The following is a 20,859-nucleotide window of genomic DNA, read 5'->3' on the forward strand; positions in this document are numbered from 1 at the left end:
TTATTTTCAACTACTTTCTGAAGTAATTTGTGTTACTTTGTTGAAATGAGTGTGTTTTTATAAACTTTAATTTGCAGGAATTGGAATTACCAACCCTAAAAGGCCTTTCATTTACTGTCAGACCGGGTGAACTGTTGACTGTGGTTGGACCTGTGGGAGCAGGAAAGGTAAGTTGTGATGCCTTTCGTCAGTTTGACGCAATGCTGCAGCTCCTGTTAAATTCTCAGAGTGGAGCCCAGAGCTGAGTGTGACAGGGTTTGAATTGGGTGTGTCTAGAACAGTGTTTCTCTAGGTGTGTTCCATAGAATGTTAGTTTTCAAGAAGGTTTCATGGCCAAATAAGTCTGGATAAACACACACTGTGTTTTCCTTCTTGATGTTTCATGTTGCACAGTTGGGAACTGCTTGTGGGGGGTTTGGCTGTTTCAGTGAAGGAAATTATTGATGTGATAGCTGATCAGGATAGACGGAGACAGTGGGGACTTCTTTTTGTCACAGTGGCCCCTCCAGGAAGTCTGGAGGTGGTGAAGGCTCTTGCCAGAAGCTCTGAGCATTTCCTCATGTGACTTTACCTGGTCCCGCCAGTGCACATGTAAGTGAATGTGCAGCCGTGTGGTAGAGCTCAAGATACAGACGTGAGTCAGACCCGACGCCTCTGCCTTTCAGAGGCAACCAGATTCTGAGGTGAGACAGATATGCAGGCAGATTATTTCAGCCCAGTGTGGTGCGTGCTCTGATGGTGTGGACATAGACATGACGCTTCTGTGTGTTACAACAGATTTGAAGGACATGTGTACGTGCACTTAGTCTCCTGTGTTTTGCACAACAAAATACAGAAACCTAAATGTGGGATTTGTACATGAGAGGGAGATGATTATCTCTATGATGGACTTTTTAAAATATTTATTTATTTATATTTCTTTTAAAAATTTATGTATTTATTTTACATTTTAAAAATTTATTTATTTATTAATTGGACGATAATTGCTTTACAATATTGTGTCAGCTTCTGCCATACATCAGCATGAATCAGCTGTAGGTATATGCCTGTCCCCTACCTCTTGAACCTCCCTCCCACCTTGCACTCCTCTAGGTTGTTACAGAGCACTGACTTTGAGCTCCCTAGGCATGATGGACTTTAACTCTTTGACCACAACAACCTCAGAGTTCTCTTAATTAATAATCTTTGGATATATTCTTCACGCATCGCTTTAAGTTAACAAAGAATATTTATTTATTCGGCTGAATTGGGTCTTAGTTGCAGTACATGGGCTCTCTAATTGTGTGTTGGCCTAGTTGCCCTGGGGCATGTGGGATCTTAGTTCCCTGACCATGTATCTAAGCAGAGCCCCTGGCAATGGAAAACAGATTCTTTTTTTTTTTTAATCTGGGTATAATTGTTAATTTTTTAAACTTTTTATTTTATATTGGGATATAGCCAATTAACAGTGTTGTGATAGTTTCAGGTGAACAGTGAAGGGTATCTTTCAACCATACATATATACGTGTATCCATTCTCCGGCAAACTCCCCTCCCATCCAGACTGCCACAAAGCATTGAGTAGAGTTCCATGTGCTATACAGTAAGTCCTTGTTGGTTACGCATTTTAAATATAGCAGTGTGTACATGTCCATCCCAAACTCCCTATATATCCCTTCCCCACATCCTGGAAGGTGGATTCTTAACCACTGGACCACCAGGGAAAGTCCCCACATACCTTTTTAAAAACAAGTATTTGTCAAGTAACAGATATCCAGATGCAGGAACAACTGCATTAAACATCAGATACAGAAAGTAGTGCACAAACTACTGCACAATTGCACCCATCTCACACGCTAGTAAAGTAATGCTTAAAATTCTCCAAGCCAGGCTTCAGCAGTACGTGAACCGTGAACTTCCAGATGTTCAAGCAGGTTTTAGAAAAGGCAGAGGAACCAAAGATCAAATTGCCAACATCCACTGGATCATCGAAAAAGCAAGAGAGTTCCAGAAAAACATCTATTTCTGCTTTATTGACTATGCCAAAGCCTTTGACTATGTGGATCACAATAAACTGTGGAAAATTCTGAAAGAGATGGGAATACCAGACCACCTGACCTGTCTCTTGAGAAACCTGTATGCAGATCAGGAAGCATCAGTTAGAACTGGACATGGAACAACAGACTGGTTCCAAATAGGAAAAGGAGTATGTCAAGGCTGTATATTGTCACCCTGCTTATTTAACTTATATGCAGAGTACATCATGAGAAACACTGGGCTGGAGGAAGCTCAAGCTGGAATCAAGATTGCTGGGAGAAATATCAATAACCTCAGATATATAGATGACACCACCCTTATGGCAGAAAATGAAGAAGAACTAAAGAGCTTCTTGATGAAAGTGAAAGAGGAGAGTGAAAATGTTAAAGCTCAACATTCAGAAAACTAAGATCATGGCATCCGGTCCCATCACTTCATGGCAAATAGATGGGGAAACAGTGGAAACAGTGGCTGACTATTTTTCTGGGCTCCAAAATCACTGCAGATGGTGATTGCAGCCATGAAATCAAAAGACACTTACTCCTTGGAAGGAAAGTCATGACCAACCTAGATAGCATATTCAAAAGCAGACATATTACTTTGCCAACAAACGTCCATCTAGTCAAGGCTATGGTTTTTCCAGTAGTCATGTATGGATGTGAGAATTGGACTGTAAAGAAAGCTGAGCACAGAAGAATTGATGCTTTTGAACTGTGGTGTTGGACGAGACTCTTGAGAGGGGACTGCAAGGTGATCCAACCAGTCCATCCTAAAGGAGATCAGTCCTGAGTGTTCATTGGAAGGACTGATGTTGAAGCTGAAACTCCAATACTTTGGCCACCTGATGTGAAGAGCTGACTCATTTGAAAAAACCCTGATGCTGGGAAAGATTGAGGGCAGGAGGAGAAGGGGACAACAGAGAATGTGATGCTTGGATGGCATCACCGACTCGATGGACATGGGTTTTGGTGGACTTCGGGAGTTGGTGATGGACAGGGAGGCCTGGCGTGCTGCGGTTCATGGGCTTGCAAAAAGTCGGACATGACTGTGTGACTGAACTGAACAGAAAGTACACATCCTGCTGGTCTGCTCTGCTAGAGAAGAATATTACACATTGTTAGTCTTTGCTGAGTAGAGTGCTCTGTTTGGGGAAACTAACGCAGGGTAGATTGTTATGGTATTTATATTCCTTATCCACCTTCAGTTTACATTGACCAATAGTGCTCTTTTCCATGTTTTTCCTTCAATATTCAGAGCTGCACTTTATCCTGTTCTGATATCCTTGATCAAGCACCAGGGTGGGGACTGTGCGGCATTCGTGTCCAGGCCTGAGTTCTCCCTGTTCACATGTGCATGTGCTGCCTCTGTTTCAGTCGTCACTGTTACGTGCTCTGCTGGGGGAGCTGGCCCCGAGCCAGGGGAAGGTCAGCGTGCATGGGAGGATCGCATATGTTTCTCAGCAGCCCTGGCTGTTTCCAGGAACTGTGAGAAGTAACATTTTATTTGGGAAGAAATACGAAGAAGAGCGATATAAAGAAGTAATAAAGGCTTGTGCTTTGGAAGAGGTGAGTAATGACTTGTGAGCTGCATATACTCAAATTTCAATTGATAGTGTTGGCTTAAGCTATGAGGTTTGTTGAAAGTTCTCTTTTTAAAAAATTTGAAAGGTCTTTGATTGTTGCTTTAAGCTGGTCTGGGTAAACATGCAGTTGTATACGCAGTTGTTTTAATTCTGATGTGATAATCACAGAATGCCTTTATTTCATTTGGTGAAGCTTCATTCAGTTTTAGGTTCTTTTTTTAATGGACAGTTACAAAAATTTGTAAAAACAGAGAGCACACTGTAATGATCCCTCATGTACCCACCCCCAGCTCCAACCAGGATCAGCTGGTGGCCAGTCTTACTGCATCTCCGCCCCTGCCCTCTGCCAGCCCCACCCCCACCCCATTATTATTCTGGAGCAGATCCTAGACCTCAGATTAGTCAGTCCATCTGTAAACATTTCATCTGTTTTTGTCTAAAAGATAGGAAAGCCTTTGGAAAAAAAAAACTTACCAACATTATTTCACCTGAAAAATTACCCTAATTCCTGAATATCATCAACTTTTTCATCAGTGTTTACATGTTGCTAATCATCTCACTGAGAAGTCTTGTTCACTATTGATGGAATCAGACTCCACATGAGGTCTGCCCACTGCACTTGGTTAGTGCCTCCTCAGTCTCTTTCAGTCTCCAGGTTTCCCTCTCTGTTTGGTTTTGACTTGTAATTTATTAAAGAAAATGTAATGCTTTAAAATTTCTTCTTAATCCTGCCTCATTTCATTGGGGGAGAGATTGTTTTCAGAAATTGCATTGAGTTTCACAGAAAATGGCAAGAAGAAACATTAACTCTACCTTGAGATTTAGATGAAATTAGTAAATGAATGATGAAAACTGAACTTACTTAATAGGAAAATGTAATTTGGCAAAAAGAAAGAAAAACATAAATACAGATTAAACAGTATTTTACTCTCTTGAGTTATAAAAATCCATGAACAATAGTGTTAAAGGGCTCCCCCTGTGGTCTGTTCAGATCTGGACATCTTTTATACTGTGAGGAAAAGGCTGGGACTGTCTTTCAAAGGTGTGGTGGTGGAGACTCCAAACCTGCTTTCTGAAGAAACAGTAATTTTGCTTGAGTAATGCTTGAACATCATAGATTTTTATCAGGTGAATATCAATTTTTGATGATGTGGACAAAATGGAATTGCTCACTCTTCTGTTTCTTTCTCCTGGTCTGTGGTTGGTTAATGGGAGATTGTGTTTGCAGAACCGATGCCAAGTTAGCAGTAAACAGCAAGATTTTTATTAAATAGTGTTTATACTGTGTAAGAAAAGAAGGGGAAAGCAAACATAAAACATTGAGACAATAGCTCCCATTTATTTAGAGTCTACATGCAAATTATTTCTCTTTCTCAGACATGCACCCAGAAGAGGGTATGCTGCTGCTGCTAAGTCTCTTCAGTCGTGTCCGATTCTGTGCGACCCCATAGACGGCAGCCCACCAGGCCCCGCTGTCCCTGGGATTCTCCAGGCAAGAACACTGGAGTGGGTTGCCATTTCCTCCTCCAATGCATGAAAGTGAAAAGGGAAAGTGAAGTCGCTCAGTCGTGCCCGACTCTTAACCACCCCATGGACTGCAGCCTACCAGGCGCCTCCATCCATGGGATTTTCCAGGCAAGAGTACTGGAGTGGGGTGCCATTGCCTTCTCCCAGAAGAGGGTATATGAATTATTAATTCTTTATGATTATCTTCAGAGAAGGCAATGGCAACCCACTCCAGTACTCTTGCCTGGAAAATCCCATGGATGGAGGCGCCTGGTAGGCTGCAGTCCATGGGGTCGTTAAGAGTCGGGCACGACTGAGCGACTTCACTTTCCCTTTTCACTTTCATGCATTGGAGGAGGAAATGGCAACCCACTCCAGTGTTCTTGCCTGGAGAATCCCAGGGACAGGGGGGCCTGGTGGGCTGCCGTCTCTGGGGTCGCACAGAGTTGGACACGACTGAAGTGACTTAGCAGCAGCAGCACAGCAGCATGATTATCTTCAGTGTTACCATCTTCATTTTATAGTTGGTAAAACTGAGGCTTGGAGAGAGAACTTTTTAAAAAGCAGGTGATGGATAAAGCTGGAAGGTGGGGTGTGGAATAAACAGATTTCACGTGTTTCCTCTTTACCTTAATCATGTCAACCTCCTGATGCCCAGATCAGACTCCAGAGACCCAGACCAGTATGTGGGTGTTTCTCTTATGACCTTTCCTTTCTGGTGAAGCTCAGCCTTGTCTTTCTCCCCACATTTGAGTGTCTCTGCAAAAGAGCAGGTGCTGGACAGTGGCTGATATTCAGTGTTTCCCTGGGGGCCAATGCTTTGCCGAAGCCACATGGGGTGACAGGACCAGTAATATGGGCAGCGTCCGGGGCTTCACCCATCCTTGGGAGTCTGTGCAGCACAGACTCTGGTGGGAAAGGGCCCTGCAGGACTGGGCTGCACAGCGATTCTTCTGTACATGATGTGATGTTTATAAACATGGACTGCTCTCCTGTTCTCTGCACAGTCAGGACATGCAGTCGGGCCCCTCATGCCCATTCCCTCCTTGGCAGGAAGGGAGGCCCAGGGCAGAGAAGTCGTGAAGAGATGAGCTGTGGCTTAGTCTTGCCTGCTGTTACTTTGGGTATGTTCTGTTTCCTGCCTGGGCCTCTGACATTTCAAGAGGATATTGGGTCAGAAAGTTTCCAGGAGGTTTTTCTGCTGCTCTGAAGTGTCATCTCTGCCTCTGATTAGCAGGGGTCAGCAAGGTCGTTATGATACTTGGGAACCACCTAAAAAGTAATGATCCTCTGCTCATCTCCTTTTAGAATCCATGACTCAGTGGATGGGCATCAGGTGGTCACATAATAGTGGTGTGCTGGAGGTATTTTGTCCTGTAGATACGGAGACTGTATGTGCGGTAGAAAAGGTTTGGCCTTTGGAGAGAAGCAGTCCTAGGCGGTATCTCTAAGTGTTTGTCTCAGTTTCCTTTCTTATTAAAAGCAGGAGGAGTGAGGTTACTGTAAAGGCTATAGGCCATGCCTATGAAATGCAGGCATGTCAGGGTTTCAGTAAATTGTCACTGTCCTTTCTATTCTAACCCTTTTCTCTACATCTGCCCATCCACACATCAGATCAGATCAGATCAGTCACTCAGTCGTGTTCGACTCTTTGCGACCCCATGAGTCGCAGCACGCCAGGCCTCCCTGTCTATCACCAACTCACAGACTTCACTGAGACTCACGTCCATTGAGTCAGTGATGCCATCCAGCCATCTCATCCTCTGTCATTCCCTTCTCCTCCTGCCCCTAATCCCTCCCAGCATCAGAGTCTTTCCCAATGAGTCAACTCTTCGCATGAGGTGGCCAAAGTATTGGAGTTTCAGCTTTAGCATCATTTCTTCCAAAGTAATCCCAGGGCTGATCTCCTTCAAAATGGACTGGTTGGATCTCCTTGCAGTGCAAGGGACTCTCAAGAGTCTTCTCCAACACCACAGTTCAAAAGCATCAATTCTTCGGCGCTCAGCCTTCTTCACAGACCAACTCTCACATCCATACATGACCACAGGAAAAACCATAGCCTTGACTAGACGGACCTTTCTTGGCAAAGTAATGTCTCTGCTTTTCAATATGCTATCTAGGTTGGTCAAAACTTTCCTTCCAAGGAGTAAGCGTCTTTTAATTTCATGGCTGCAGTCACCATCTGCAGTGATTTTGGAGCCCAGAAAAATAAAGTCTGGCACTGTTTCCATTGTTTCCCCATCTATTTCCCATGAAGTGGTGGGACCAGATGCCATGATCTTAGTTTTCTGAATGTTGAGCTTTAAGCCAACTTTTTCACTCTCCTCTTTCACTTTCATCAAGAGGCTTTTGAGTTCCTCTTCACTTTCTGCCATAAGGGTGGTGTCATCTGCATATCTGAGGTTATTGAGATTTCTCCCAGCATCTTGATTCCAGCTTGTGTTTCTTCCAGTCCAGCGTTTCTCATGATGTACTCTGCATATAAGTTAAATAAGCAGGGGGACAATATACAGCCTTGACGTACTCCTTTTCCTATTTGGAACCAGTGTGTTGTTCCATGTCCAGTTCTAACTGTTTCTTCCTAACCTGCAGACAAATATCTCAAGAGGCAGGTCAGGTGGTCTGGTATTCCCATCTCTTTCAGAATTTCCCACAGTTTATTGTGATCCACACAGTCAAAGGCTTTGGCATAGTCAATAAAGCAGAAATCGATGTTTTTCTGGAACTCTCTTGCTTTTTCCATGATCCAGTGGATGTTGGCAATTTGATCTCTGGTTCCTCTGCCTTTTCTAAAACCAGCTTGAACATCAGGAAGTTCACGGTTCACATATTGCTGAAGCCTGGCTTGGAGAATTTTGAGCATTACTTTACTAGCCTGTGAGATGAGTGCAGTTGTGCAGTAGTTTGAGCATTCTTTGGCATTGTCCTTCTTTGGGATTGGAATGAAAACTGACCTTTTCCAGTCCTGTGGCCACTGCTGAGTTTTCCAAATTTGCTGGCATATTGAGTGCAGCACTTTCACAGCATCATCTTTCAGGATTTGGAATAGCTCAACTGGAATTCCATCACCTCCACTAGCTTTGTTTGTAGTGATGCTTTCTAAGGCCCACTTGACTTCACATTCCGGATGTCTGGCTCTAGGTGAGTGATCACACCATCGTGATTATCTGGGTCGTGAAGATCTTTTTTGTACAGTTCTTCTGTGTATTCTTGCCATCTCTTCTTAATATCTTCTGCTTCTGTTAGGTCCATACCATTTCTATCCTTTATCGAGCCCATCTTTGCATGAAATGTTCCTTTGGTATCTCTGATTTTCTTGAAGAGATCTCTAGTCTTTCCCATTCTGTTGTTTTCCTCTATTTCTTTGCATTGATCCCTGAGGAAGGCTTTCTTATCTCTCCTTGCTATTCTTTGGAACTCTGCATTCAGATGCTTGTATCTTTCCTTTTCTCCTTTGCTTTTCACTTCTCTTCTTTTCACAGCTATTTGTAAGGCCTGCCCAGACAGCCATTTTGCTTTTTTGCATTTCTTTTCCATGGGGATGGTCTTGATCCCTGTCTCCTGTACAGTGTCATGAACCTCATTCTATAGTTCATCAGGCCATCTATCTATCAGGTCTAGGCCCTTAAATCTATTTCTCGCTTCCACTGTATAATCATAAGGGATTTGATTTAGATCATACCTGAATGGTCTAGTGATTTTCCCTACTTTCTTCAATTTCAGTCTGAATTTGGCAATAAGGAGTTCATGGTCTGAGCCACAGTCAGCTCCTGGTCTTGTTTTTGCTGACTATATAGAGCTTCTCCATCTTTGGCTGCAAAGAATATAATCAATCTGATTTTGGTGTTGACCATCTGGTGATGTCCATGTATAGTCTTCTCTTGTGTTGTTGGAAGAGGGTGTTTGTTATGACCAGTGCATTTTCTTGGCAAAACTCTATTAGTCTTTGCCCTGCTTCATTCCGTATTCCATGGCCAAATTTGCCTGTTCCTCCAGGTGTTTCTTGACTTCCTACTTTTGCATTCCAGTCCCCTATAATGAAAAGGACATCTTTTTGGGGTGTTAGTTCTAAAAGGTCTTGTAGGTCTTCATAGAACCATTAAACTTCAGCTTCTTCAGCATAACTGGTTGGGTCATAGACTTGGATTACTGTGATATTGAACGGTTTGCCTTGGAAACGAACAGAGATCATTCTGTCGTTTTTGAGATTGCATCCAAGTACTGCATTTCAGACTCTTTTGTTGACCATGATGGCTACTCCATTTCTTCTAAGGGATTCCTGCCTGCAGTAGTAGATATAATGGTCATCTGAGTAAAATTCACCCATTCCAGTCCATTTCAGTTTGCTGATTCCTAGAATGTCGACTTTCACTCTTGCCATCTCTTGTTTGACTACTTCCAATTTGCCTTGATTCATGGACCTGACATTCCAGGTTCCTATGCAATATTGCTCTTTACAGCATCGGACCTTGCTTCTATCACCAGTCACATCCACAGCTGGGTATTGTTTTTGCTTTGGCTCCATCCCTTCATTCTTTCTGGAGTTATTGCTCCACTGATCTCCAGTAGCATATTGGGTACCTACTGACCTGGGGAGTTTCTCTTTCAGTATCCTATCATTTTGCCTTTTCACACTGTTCATGGGGTTCTCAAGGCAAGAATACTGAAGTGGTTTGCCATTACCTTCTCCAGTGGACCGCATTCTGTCAGATCTCTCCACCATGACCTTCCCATCTTGGGTTGCCCCATGGGCATGGCTTAGTTTCACTGAGTTAGACAAGGCTGTGGTCCTACCATGATTAGATTGACTAGTTTTCTGTGAGTATGGTTTCAGTGTGTTTGCCCTCTGATGCCCTCTTGGAACACCTACCGTCTTACTTGGGTTTCTCTTATCTTGGGTGTGGGATATCTCTTCATGGCTGCTCCAGCAAAGCGCAGCCTTACTGCTCCTTACCTTGGACAAGGGGTATCTCCTCACCACCGCCCTTTGTCACCTTCAAAGTGGAATAGCACCTCTAGGCTCTCCTGCGCCCACGCAGCCATGGCTCCTTGGACATGGGGTTGGTCCTCCCAGCCACTGCCCCTGACCTCGGATGTGGGGTAGCTCCTCTCGGCAGTTCCTGCGCCGTCGCAGTCTGGTATTCTCAGCTGCTGCCCCTGACCTCGGACGTGGGGTACCTCCTCTTGGCCGCTGCCTTCGGGCATGGGGTCCTCCCGGCTTCTGCCCCTGACTTTGGATGTGGGGTGGCTCCTCTCAGCCATGCTTAGCGCGCCAGTCATCGCAGCCACCTGCGCTTAGCGGCCATCCACACATACATTCCTATAAATATAATCAAGATTTTTTTTCCCCAAGGTTCTTCCTCCTCCTACATCCCCCAAATCCTAGAGGAACAAGCACTGGAAAACAGCATTTCTTAGAATGTCAATAACAACTAGATGTATTAAACTAGGTCAAATTGAAGTAAATGTTTAAGTTCATCTAGATGAAAACATTCTTCTAATAAAACATGAAGTAATCCCATTGGCAACATCAGTTCAGGCTGATGACGTCAACTCCAAGGCCCAGGAGTCAGAAGACTCAGGGATTGAGTCTCAGTTTCTCTGTTTTCTAGGTGTGTGGTTTTGGCTGACTGAAACTTACAAGCCTGTTTCTTCATTTGTAAAATGGAGATAATAATACTGTCAATCTTATAAGGTTGTTTCGAGAATGGCATGCAATAGTGGTTTTAAAGCACCTGATTGCTTAGGGACATAACAAGCACTCTATAAATGTTAGAATAATTTTGAAAATAAATTAGCCTCTAATTGTAAGCTCAACCAGTTTTTGGTAAAGTCACATCCATAAAATGTGACTTGTAAGAAAGAAGGTATCTTCTTGATATATGTAACTTTCATTATTTGAGCTGATAATTTATATAGGTGCTGTACATATAGTATATTACATAAATCAACAGTAAACATTCTGTTACCATAAGCAAGAGTGTATCTAACATTGGTCTGCATGTCATCTTTTTTTTTTTTTTTCTCTCTAATTTTATTTTATTTTTAAACTTTACATAATTGTATTAGTTTTGCCAAATATCAAAATGAATCCGCCACAGGTATACATGTGTTCCCCATCCCGAACCCTCCTCCCTCCTCCCTCCCCATACCATCCCTCTGGGCCGTCCCAGTGCACCAGCATGTCATCTTTAACCATTTTTAAAAACTTTTGAGTTTTAAGTTTTTTTTTTTTTTTTTAAACAGGTTTTTACAAAACGTTTTTAAGACTTTTAAAAACTTTTAGGCATTACACAGTTAAAGGTATCAAGCTGATAAATTCTAGTTTGATATTTTCCCACATAGATCACTTGACCTTACAAATCCCTCTTGGATGCCTATAAGCTTGTACCTTTATCTCATATTTACCACATTCCTGCCAGCACGAACCCTTCCAGGGCCCAAAACAGGGCTCTTGTCTAACACTCAGAAATGAATTGTCCAAGGAGATACATGTGCTGACAAAGCAAGACATTTTATCTGGAAAGGGCACCTGAGTGGAGAGCAGAAGGGTAAGGGAACCCAGGAGAACAGCTTTGCCATGTGGCTCGCAGTCTTGGGTCTTATGGTGATGGGATTAGTTTCAGGGTTGTCTTTAGCCAATCATTCTGACCCAGAGTCCTTCCTGGTGGATGCCAGCGAGAAGGAATTTGGGAGGTGGTCAGACATGTGGCGTCTCCTTTTGACCTTTCCTGAACTCTTCTGGTTGGCGGTGTCTTATTAGTTCCATGTTCCTTACCAGGACCTTATGCAAATAGTTACTGTGGTGCCTGGCCAGGGTAGGCAGTTTCAGTCAGTGTGCTTCCCCTAACTTGAATATTTTCTTTTCAGATTGCGTGGAAAATCATAAGATAATAAGTTAATTGATCCTTCTATGTCTAGGCCTTCATGACTTGAGTTAGTTTAGTGTTGTCTTCATTTCAAATACACTCTTTAGTCATGACCTGGGCAGCGTGATGTGAAAGAGCAAAAGGCTCTGAACTGACATGAGCTGATTCAGAGTCCAGCTCTTCTGTTTAACAGGTAACAGTCCTCATACCAGTAATGTGACCTCACTTAATCTCAGTTTCCTCATCTGTGTAATGGGGCCAGTACTTCCTGTGCAGCTTGTTGTGAGGCTTAGAGATAACCAGTACTATGGTCCAGCACAGTGCTTGGTGCACAGATCTTATCCCCCAGGAGCAGAGAAAAGCTGTCTGCATGTGTATGAATGATGGAGCAGGATAAGACAGGTCCTTCACAAGAGATGTAAACAGAGCCTTAGGAACCCAACAAGAAGAGAGATAAATCCAGGATGGTTTCATGGGAGAGTGTGTTTGGGCTGAGCCTGGAAAGATGGGCAGGATATTAACAGGCTGTGAGAGGAGGGGCAGTTTCAAATGGAAAAAAAAAAAAAAAAAACTGTGAAAAAAGAGGGACTCAGACCCCCTGTTTGAGTCCGAAGTACAGCATTCTCCTACCAGGGCCTCACATCTGGCCCTCATTAACCATTACTGCAGTCTTCTCCACGGTGTTTATTGTTGTTCAGTTGATACTTTTGAACTGTGATGCTGGAGAAGACTCTTGAGAGTCCCTTGGACTGCCGAAAGGAGATCAAACCAGTCAATGCGAAAGGAAATCAACCCTAAATATTCATTGGAAGAACTGATGCTTAAGCTAAACCCCCAATACTTTGGCTACCTGATGTGAAGAGCTGACTCATTAGAAAAGACCCTGATGGGAGAATTTGAGGGCAGGAGGAGAAGGTGTGACAGAGGATAAGATGGTTGGATGGCATCATCAACTCAGTGGACATGAGTTTGAGCAAACTCCAGGAGATAGTAAAGGAGAAGGAAGCCTGATGAGCTGTGTCTATGGGGTTGCAAAGAGTCAGATACGACTAAGCAACTGAACAACAACAACTGAACTGCAGTGTTTGAAATCTCACCCACAGAGCCGATGTGCTACTTGGCTCCTTTTCCCAGTTCATTGTAGCTGCTGCTGCTAAGTCGCTTCAGTCGTGTCCGACTCTGTGCACCCCCATAGACGGCAACCCACTAGGCTCCTCTGTCCCTGGGATTCTCCAGGCAAGAATACTGGAGTAGGTTGCCATTTCCTTCTCCAATGCATGAAAGTGAAAGTGAAGTCGCTCAGTCGGGCCCGACTCTTAGCGACCCCATGGACTGCAGCCTACCAGGCTCCTCTGTCCATGGAATTTTCCAGGCAAGAGTACTGGAGTGGGTTGCCATTGCCTTCTCCTATTTATTGTAGAGAAGAAGCCAATTCTGACTCCATGTTGAAACTATTTTGTTGACTGGTTTTTTTTGTTGCTTTTGTTAATATAATCATACTGAATGTCCTACCTTAGAGAATCCTGCTCCTCTGCCTGTTAAACTAAAGTGCCTTTGTTCAGAATCCTGACCACCTGTAGATGGCAGGAAGGAAGAAATTAACACATCCCGTGCCTGAGTCTTGACATTCTAGGAGATTTGCAAGATTAATGGCCTTTTTACTTTGCTTCCACACCTCCCCATCTCTGATCTATAAAAGAACCTGGCATCCAGACCCCGATAAGATGGTCATTTTGAGGTGCTAGCTTGGCATCTTCTCAGCGGGCTCCCCAAATAAATTCTCTTCTTCCTGGCCTCAACCCCTCGTCTCTCTGGCCTGTGTGGTGAGCAGAGCAAACTTGGATTCTGTAACAAATTGAGACCCCAGATGTGCTATGTCATGGGACTTCTCAGCACTGTTTGCGTCTGGATGTTGGTCAGAACCCAATTTGATGATGTATCCTCTGCTGTTTCTATTTCTCTTTTCTTTTAATATTACTATATTGAATAAGCTAGATAATTCTATGATAAATATTGGTATTATTTATTTGTATATAACGAGTGGCTTATTTTGTTAGCAAATCCTTTGAACCTGACATGAAAGTGAAAGCTTTCTACAAAACAGTGTTTCTACTGTAAGTCTCCACCATCGTTGAAGGGCCTTGGGTGAGCTTCTGGATGATGGCATCAAACCAGTGTCACTGTTTCCTAGTCTGCCTCTCATCTGTGTATCTATTCTTCAGTGAAAATTGGTGAAATTTAACTTAGAGGAAAATAACATGAATAAAAACACCTTCCTGTCAGTGGGAGGAATTGTAATATATGCTCAAGTCAGGCCTTTCCCTCTAATTTAATCAGAAAATGGTGACTAGGAAATTAGCCTGCCTTGGATTTTACTTCAAATCCTCTGAAATGCTTTGCCCATGTGGGGCTCATGCATGAATAATTTCAGAGTCACCAACACACTTCAAGTCCTACCACCAGAGTTGAAGAGAGCCTGTTTCTATCCCCTCATGTACTAATTAAAAGAGTGGATTTATGTGCCTTTTCTAGAGCATGGTTAAGATTTTTGTGTTATGATATGTCACTATTTTGAGAAAGAAACAAAAACAATGTAAAATCAAAGCATAAAAGCTAAGTGGAACAGTTTGCAAGGATTGTCATCAGTGAAATGGAGGCCAAGTAACTCGGGTGTGTGTGTGTGTGTGTGTATGTATAAGGCTTGGAACCTATCTTAAAATGGTTTGTTGTTGTTCATGAAAACCAAAGCAAGAGATGGTATTAATTTCTGAGCTCCAGAAAGAGAGGAAGTGACATAATGATGAATTTTCACAACAGAGTAATTGCTGCCCTTCATTGGATGCACCCAAGTTAAGCTCTGAGTGAGCAGGAAACCTGTGTGTGTCTTTATGTCTTGTGGCTGTCAGGGAGGGTTATGATGGAGACAGTCTCTGTCTTTTCCTTGTGGTCATGTGCTTTGCATATTGTGATCCACACTATGCATGGGATCCCACTGTTGGTTTGAAAAGAAAATAGACATCAGTCACCAATAGCAAGTTATAATCAATTCATGTCCTTTTTCCATTTATGGAGGGTGTTCATACACTTCCTTCGATTCTCACAGCTTGAGTTTGATGATTCTGGTTTCTGCAGCACATTATGTAGAAGAGGAAAATGAGACTTAGGGAGATCAGAGGACTTGTTTATCATGGAGACCCCAGTGTGCTAGTTTGCTTTCTCCGCAAATTTCTAAAGTAGAAACAGAAGTGAGGGCATCATCTGCAGAAAGGTACTGCTGTGTATCTTAGGTTGATGCCTGAGGGGTTTAATAGGTAATTTGAAGTAAAGATTTCCTGTGTAATAACTGTGTAACTTAAACCTGATTGTTACCTGGTCATTTTGGGGATTTTCTTGTCATTTAAAAAAATTTTTTTCCCAGATACTCTGGGGAAAATAGACTGATTTGTCTACTTCTTAAATAATACTCAAATATAACTTATGATAGATTCCCAGATGCTCAAGCCAAAACTTCATATCCTTCTTAACTTTGAGTATTTCCTGCTTCCATGGGCAAGGATCTACTTAGTCCAACTGATCTGCTTGGTGTCCCTCAGCATGTTGTTTCTTTCCTTTTGTTTTTCCTGCCCAGCCTGCTCTTTCTGTTCCCATTTCTTATACAGACGTCGTCTGTCACACTATGACTTGCCTTAAGTATCACTGTGAAGACTCGGTTCAGGTTTCATCCCTTCTCTGAAAATCAGAAGTGGAGACCAAGATCAGCAAAACTGGCAATTTAAGATAAAACAAGTCCTGTGTTTTCACCAGCCTGGACCACCAGTTCTCACACCTGTGTCTCTAGCACAGACCTTCACACTTGCATGTCCAGCTGCACAGTGATATCACTGAGAGGTCATTTCTGCTTGTCCACAAGAGAAGTGTCCTAAATCTGCCTCCATCATCATCTGCAACTCAATAAATGGTGACCCTGTCCTTCCCCTTCCTCACCCCAAACATCACAGTCCTCTTCTCTTACAACCCACACCCGTCCTGTCATCAGGTTTTACAGACTCCACCTTCCAAGTATGTCTGGAGTGTGACCCTGTCTCTCCATTTCCATTGCTCCCTAAATTATTCTAGTAGCCTCCTCCCTTGTATCTGCCTTCATCATTCCCCCCGCCCAAAAAAATAAACCAATCTTACTGTCTGTTTATTGCAAAGCACAGAAGTGATTCCTTAAAAACCTCAGACCAGGTTCCTCCTCCCCTTCCCCTCCCTCCTTTACTGGCAGTGACACCAAGTCTCCTGCTCTGTCTCTGCCCTTACTCCCCTCATTCTTACTCTGCTCTCCTGGGCTCCTTGTCCTGAACCCCTTGGGCATCTCCCCGTGGCCCCTGCACTAGCCCCTCCCTCTGTAAGGAGCAGCCTCTCCAGGTCTGCCTGAGCCCCTGCCCCTCCCCCCCAGATCTGCTCACAGCCCCCTCTGAGCAGAGGCCTCACACCCTAGTGTGGACTCCCTCCTTCACTCTCCATCCCCCTGAGCAGCTTCCTTTTCCTTCTCATCCTCAGTACTTGCACTCAGGTTTATTTTCCATATTGTCTCTCTCCCACCGTGGAGAGGAATTCTAGGGGTTCTGTTTCCTCATGGCTGAATTCACTGTTCTCAGAACAATGGCTCATGTATAGTCAATCCTCAATAAATACCTGTTGAAATGGTTAAATGCATAAATGCTTTGAAAAAATATAGAATGAAAACAAATGAAAAGCCCTGAGAAGTTTTTTTTAATTTTCCTTGTTACAGTTTCATTTCAGTTCAGTTCAATCGCTCAGTCACGTCCAACTCTTTGGGACCCCATGAGTCGCAGCACGCCAGGCCTCCCTGTCCATCACCAACTCACGGAGTTCACTCAGACTCACGTCCATCGAGTCAGTGATGCGATCCAGCCATCTCATCCTCTGTCATCCCCTTCTCCTCCTGCCCCCAATCCCTCCCAGCATCAGAGTCTTTTCCAATGAGTCAACTCTTCACATGAGGTGGCCAAAGTACTGGAGGTTCAGATTTAGCATCATTCCTTCCAAAGAAATCCCAGGGCTGATCTCCTTCAGAATGGACTGGTTGGATCTCCTTGCAGTGCAAGAGACTCTCAAGAGTCTTCTCCAACACCACAGTTCAAAAGCATCAATTCTTCGGCGCTCAGCCTTCTTCACAGTCCAGCTCTCACATCCATGCATGACCACAGGAAAAACCATAGCCTTGACTAGATGGACCTTTGTTGGCAAAGTAATGTCTCTGCTTTTCAATATGCTATCTAGGTTGGTCATAACTTTTCTTCCAAGGAGTAAGCGTCTTTTAATTTCATGGCTGCAGTCACCATCTGCAGTGATTTTGGAGCCCCCCAAATAAAGTCTGGCCACTGTTTCCATTGTTTCCCCATCTATTTCCCATGAAGTGATGGGACCGGATGCCATGATCTTAGTTTTCTGAATGTTGAGCTTTAAGCTAACTTTTTCACTCTCCACTTTCACTTTCATCAAGAGGCTTTTTTAGTTCCTCTTCACTTTCTGTTTAGTCACTATGAAATAAGCCCATTGTTGTTGATTAAACACTTGTATGAAGAACTGATGCTAAAAGGTTAGGATGGCAGGAGAACACATTTTAAATCTTTTTCTTTTTTCTCTTTTCTATCTCCATACAGGATTTGCAGAATTTGAAGGAAAGAGATCTAACTGTGACAGGAGATGGAGGAACCCCACTGAGTGAAGGACAGAAAGCCCGGGTCAGCCTCGCCAGGTAAGTGGGATTTCAGTTGCCATCCGCCCCTCCTCCTCTGCAGCTCCTAGTGGACCTGAGCACACAGACCCCACTCACAAGGTGGGCCTCTGTGAAGCAGGGTCTTGGCCCTTTCCCTGGGCTTGTGGAAGGAACCTGGAGTTGTTAGACACCATCATGATTCAGAGATGAGACCCAGGCAATGTGAAGTGTCCCCTCCTGACGTCTCTCTATGTTTTCTAGAGCCGTGTATCAGGACGCAGACATTTACCTCCTGGATGATCCACTCAGTGCAGTGGATGCAAGAGTCAGCAGGCACTTGTTTGAACTGTGAGTTTGGTCCTGTTTTCTATCATCTCTGCTTTCCAGGAACCCTGTAGAGATCAGGGAAGAGAGCTCAGGAAAACCTTTGTGCTGGAGACTCAGCTCACTCTGTCCTGGTGTCCCTCCCTTCCCTCCACAGAAGATCCATCATCGATAAATTTTGCATCATGATGAGGTCAGGACAGGAAAATACAGCAGTTGCTTCCAGTGTGTGTAGGACAGTGGGGTCCATGCTTTAGGGAGTGAGGGATACATGACAGATTCCCCCGTTACTTGCACTTGATGGATTCAGACATTGTGGATGGATCCAAACCCCAGGGATAAGAAGGATGATGTAAAGTTTTTAAATCAGAGAGTAGGATTTGGTAACCTGGTAATGGGCTGCCAATTCTTTTCCTTTGTCATTTGCTGAAGGCACATTAGAAGTGAATTTTTCAGTATAGATATAGGGCTTCCGTGGAAAGACCGTGTTGGTTTATGCTTATGATTCTGTTGGTTTAGAAATACTTAGTGAAGTATTTACAAATGATTTAGAATTTACAGATGATTTATTCCACATCTGAGTATGGCTCAATTATTTAACATTTCTTCATGGATGCTTACTAAAATTAATACTTAGACCCACATGTAGGGTTAACTTGAATTTGAAACTCAGTATTTTTTGGAATCTTTCTGAAGTCCTGACTCTTACTTTGTGTTTCTGGAATTTGTTGTCAGTGGCTCTTTCTTGGCCACAGAACTCCTGGAGAACAGTTCTGTTGCTTCTCTGTCCCAACACATGCTGACTGAGGCCTCTGGTGGAGTCTAGACTGGCGTCTTTGAAATTCTCATGAATTCGCTTTTTCTGAAGCAGCCTCCACATCTACCCCATGGTTAGTTCCCTTGCTGTCGTTCACCTTGTTAAAGACAATGAGCCTTCCAGCTGCATATCAGCACCCTGCTGTGTGCACTGAGATCAATACCCTTACAGATGTTCCTGCACAAAACCTCTTACTTTACAAGGAGGATGATGAGCCAGGAGAGGGGAAGGACCCACACTGGGCAAGATAAGGGAGACTAGGACACAGCCCTCATTCCTGCCACTAAGGAACCTGTCTCTGTGTGGAGCTTGTTAAGACAGATGCCTGGGGAAAGCTCAGCAGAGTCAAGGTTTAGAGAGTTTTGATACAGGATACAGTAAATGCTAAGTGGAAGTTGCAGCTGGAGACTTTCACTGAAGTTGGAAAGCTCCCTGTGCCCAGGGCTGGGAGGGAAGTGCCCTGTGGGCCTGCAGGCTGGGCAGGTGTGTGGAGGCTGAGAAGAGGACCCAGTTCCTTTGCTGAAGGAAGAGTAGAAGCTCAGGTATGGAGGGAGGAGGAAGCAGGGCTGTGAGGAGAACAGCAGGTATGTCCTTGTCTGAAGGAGGTGGGGTGTTTGGCAGAGAGAAGCTATTTGGAAATTCTCGCTGTCAGGTTCTGTGTTACTTTGCTGGGGCTGTCTGTCCAGGCTGCTCTCACAGGAGACCACAGCCTGGGCAGCTTATAAAAAACAGAAATTTATCCCTCAGGATTCTGGAGGCTGGAAAAGTCCAAGCTTAGGGTGCTGAGAGATTCAGCGTCTGGTGAGGGCACGATTCCCGTGTCCTCACGTGGGGAAGGGGTGAGGGAGCCCTGTGGGTCCCCTTTGTAAGGGCACTAATCTCTTTCATGTTGGCTCCACCCTCATGACCTGTCACCTCCCAATAGCTACACTTCTAGTACACAGTGGGAATTAGGTTTCAATATATGAATTTTGAGGACAAAAATATTCAGTCTATAGCAAGTTGTTACAGTTGGGGTGCTTAAAGAACAGAAATTCATTTTCTCACAGTCCTTGAGGCTGGAAGTTGGCCGTGTAGGCAGGTTTGGTTTCTGATGAGAACGTTGTTCTTGGCTGCTGGTGGCGTCTGCCTCGCTGTGTCCTCATATGATCTCTGTCCATGTGCACCCCTGTCTCTGTCCTTTAAAAAAAAATATTAAAATATAATTGATTTACATTATTATGTTAATTTCTTTGTATGGCAAAGCTACTCAGTTATATACATACATGCATTCTTTTAAATATTCTTTTCCATTATGGTTTATCTAGGAATATCAAATATAGCTCACTACACTATACTGTAGGACCTTGTTGTTTATCCATTCTACACATAATACTTCGCATTCTGCTAACCCCAAATTCCCAGTCCATTCCTCCCCACACCCCTTCCACCCATGCAACCATAAGTCTGTTCACTATGTCTGTGAGTCTGTTTCTGTTTTGTCAATAGGTTCATTATTGCCATATTTTAGATTCCACATGTAAGTGATATCATATGATATTTGTCTTTCTTGTTCTGACTTACTTCACTTAGTATGATAACCTCCAGGTCCATCCATTTTTCTGCAACTGGCATTCTTTTTCCTTTTTTTATGGCTGAGTAGTATTACATTCTCTCCATGTACCACAACCATTCGTCTGTTGGTAGACATTACGTTGTTTCCATGTTTGGCTATTGTGAATACTGCTGCTATGAATATAAGGATACATGTCTTTTTTTTGGTGTATGGTTTTGTGCATATATATGCCCAGGAGTGGGATTACTGGAATATAAGGTAATTCTACTTTTAGTTTTCTGAGGATCCTCCATGCTGTTTTCTACAGTGCCTGAAGCAACTTTCATTCCCAGCAGTAGTGTAGGAGGGCTCCCTTTTCTCCACACCCTCTCAGCCACTGTTATTTTAGTGTTGACCATTCTAACTGGTGTGAGGTGATGCCTCATTGTAGTTTTGATTTGCATTTCTCTGATAATTCCCAAGG

At 43.6% G+C, this 20,859-nt stretch overlaps 1 protein-coding gene across 2 annotated transcripts in view; it reads left to right on the forward strand.

Moving 5' to 3' along the window:
• LOC100847574 (ATP-binding cassette sub-family C member 4) overlaps positions 1-20,859 on the forward strand; it is a 227,330-nt gene that overhangs the window by 22,645 nt on the left and 183,826 nt on the right. For both annotated transcript variants that reach the window (XM_059884455.1, XM_024989092.2), the window contains exons 7-10: positions 78-167; positions 3,389-3,580; positions 17,645-17,739; positions 17,962-18,048. In XM_059884455.1, coding sequence (XP_059740438.1) covers positions 78-167; positions 3,389-3,580; positions 17,645-17,739; positions 17,962-18,048 — 464 coding nt within the window. The remainder of the gene's footprint in view (positions 1-77; positions 168-3,388; positions 3,581-17,644; positions 17,740-17,961; positions 18,049-20,859) is intronic.

The sequence above is a fragment of the Bos taurus genome, unplaced genomic scaffold (assembly GCF_002263795.3).
Source record: "Bos taurus isolate L1 Dominette 01449 registration number 42190680 breed Hereford unplaced genomic scaffold, ARS-UCD2.0 Leftover_ScbfJmS_2057, whole genome shotgun sequence".
In the NCBI taxonomy this organism is placed as follows: Eukaryota; Metazoa; Chordata; class Mammalia; order Artiodactyla; family Bovidae; genus Bos; species Bos taurus.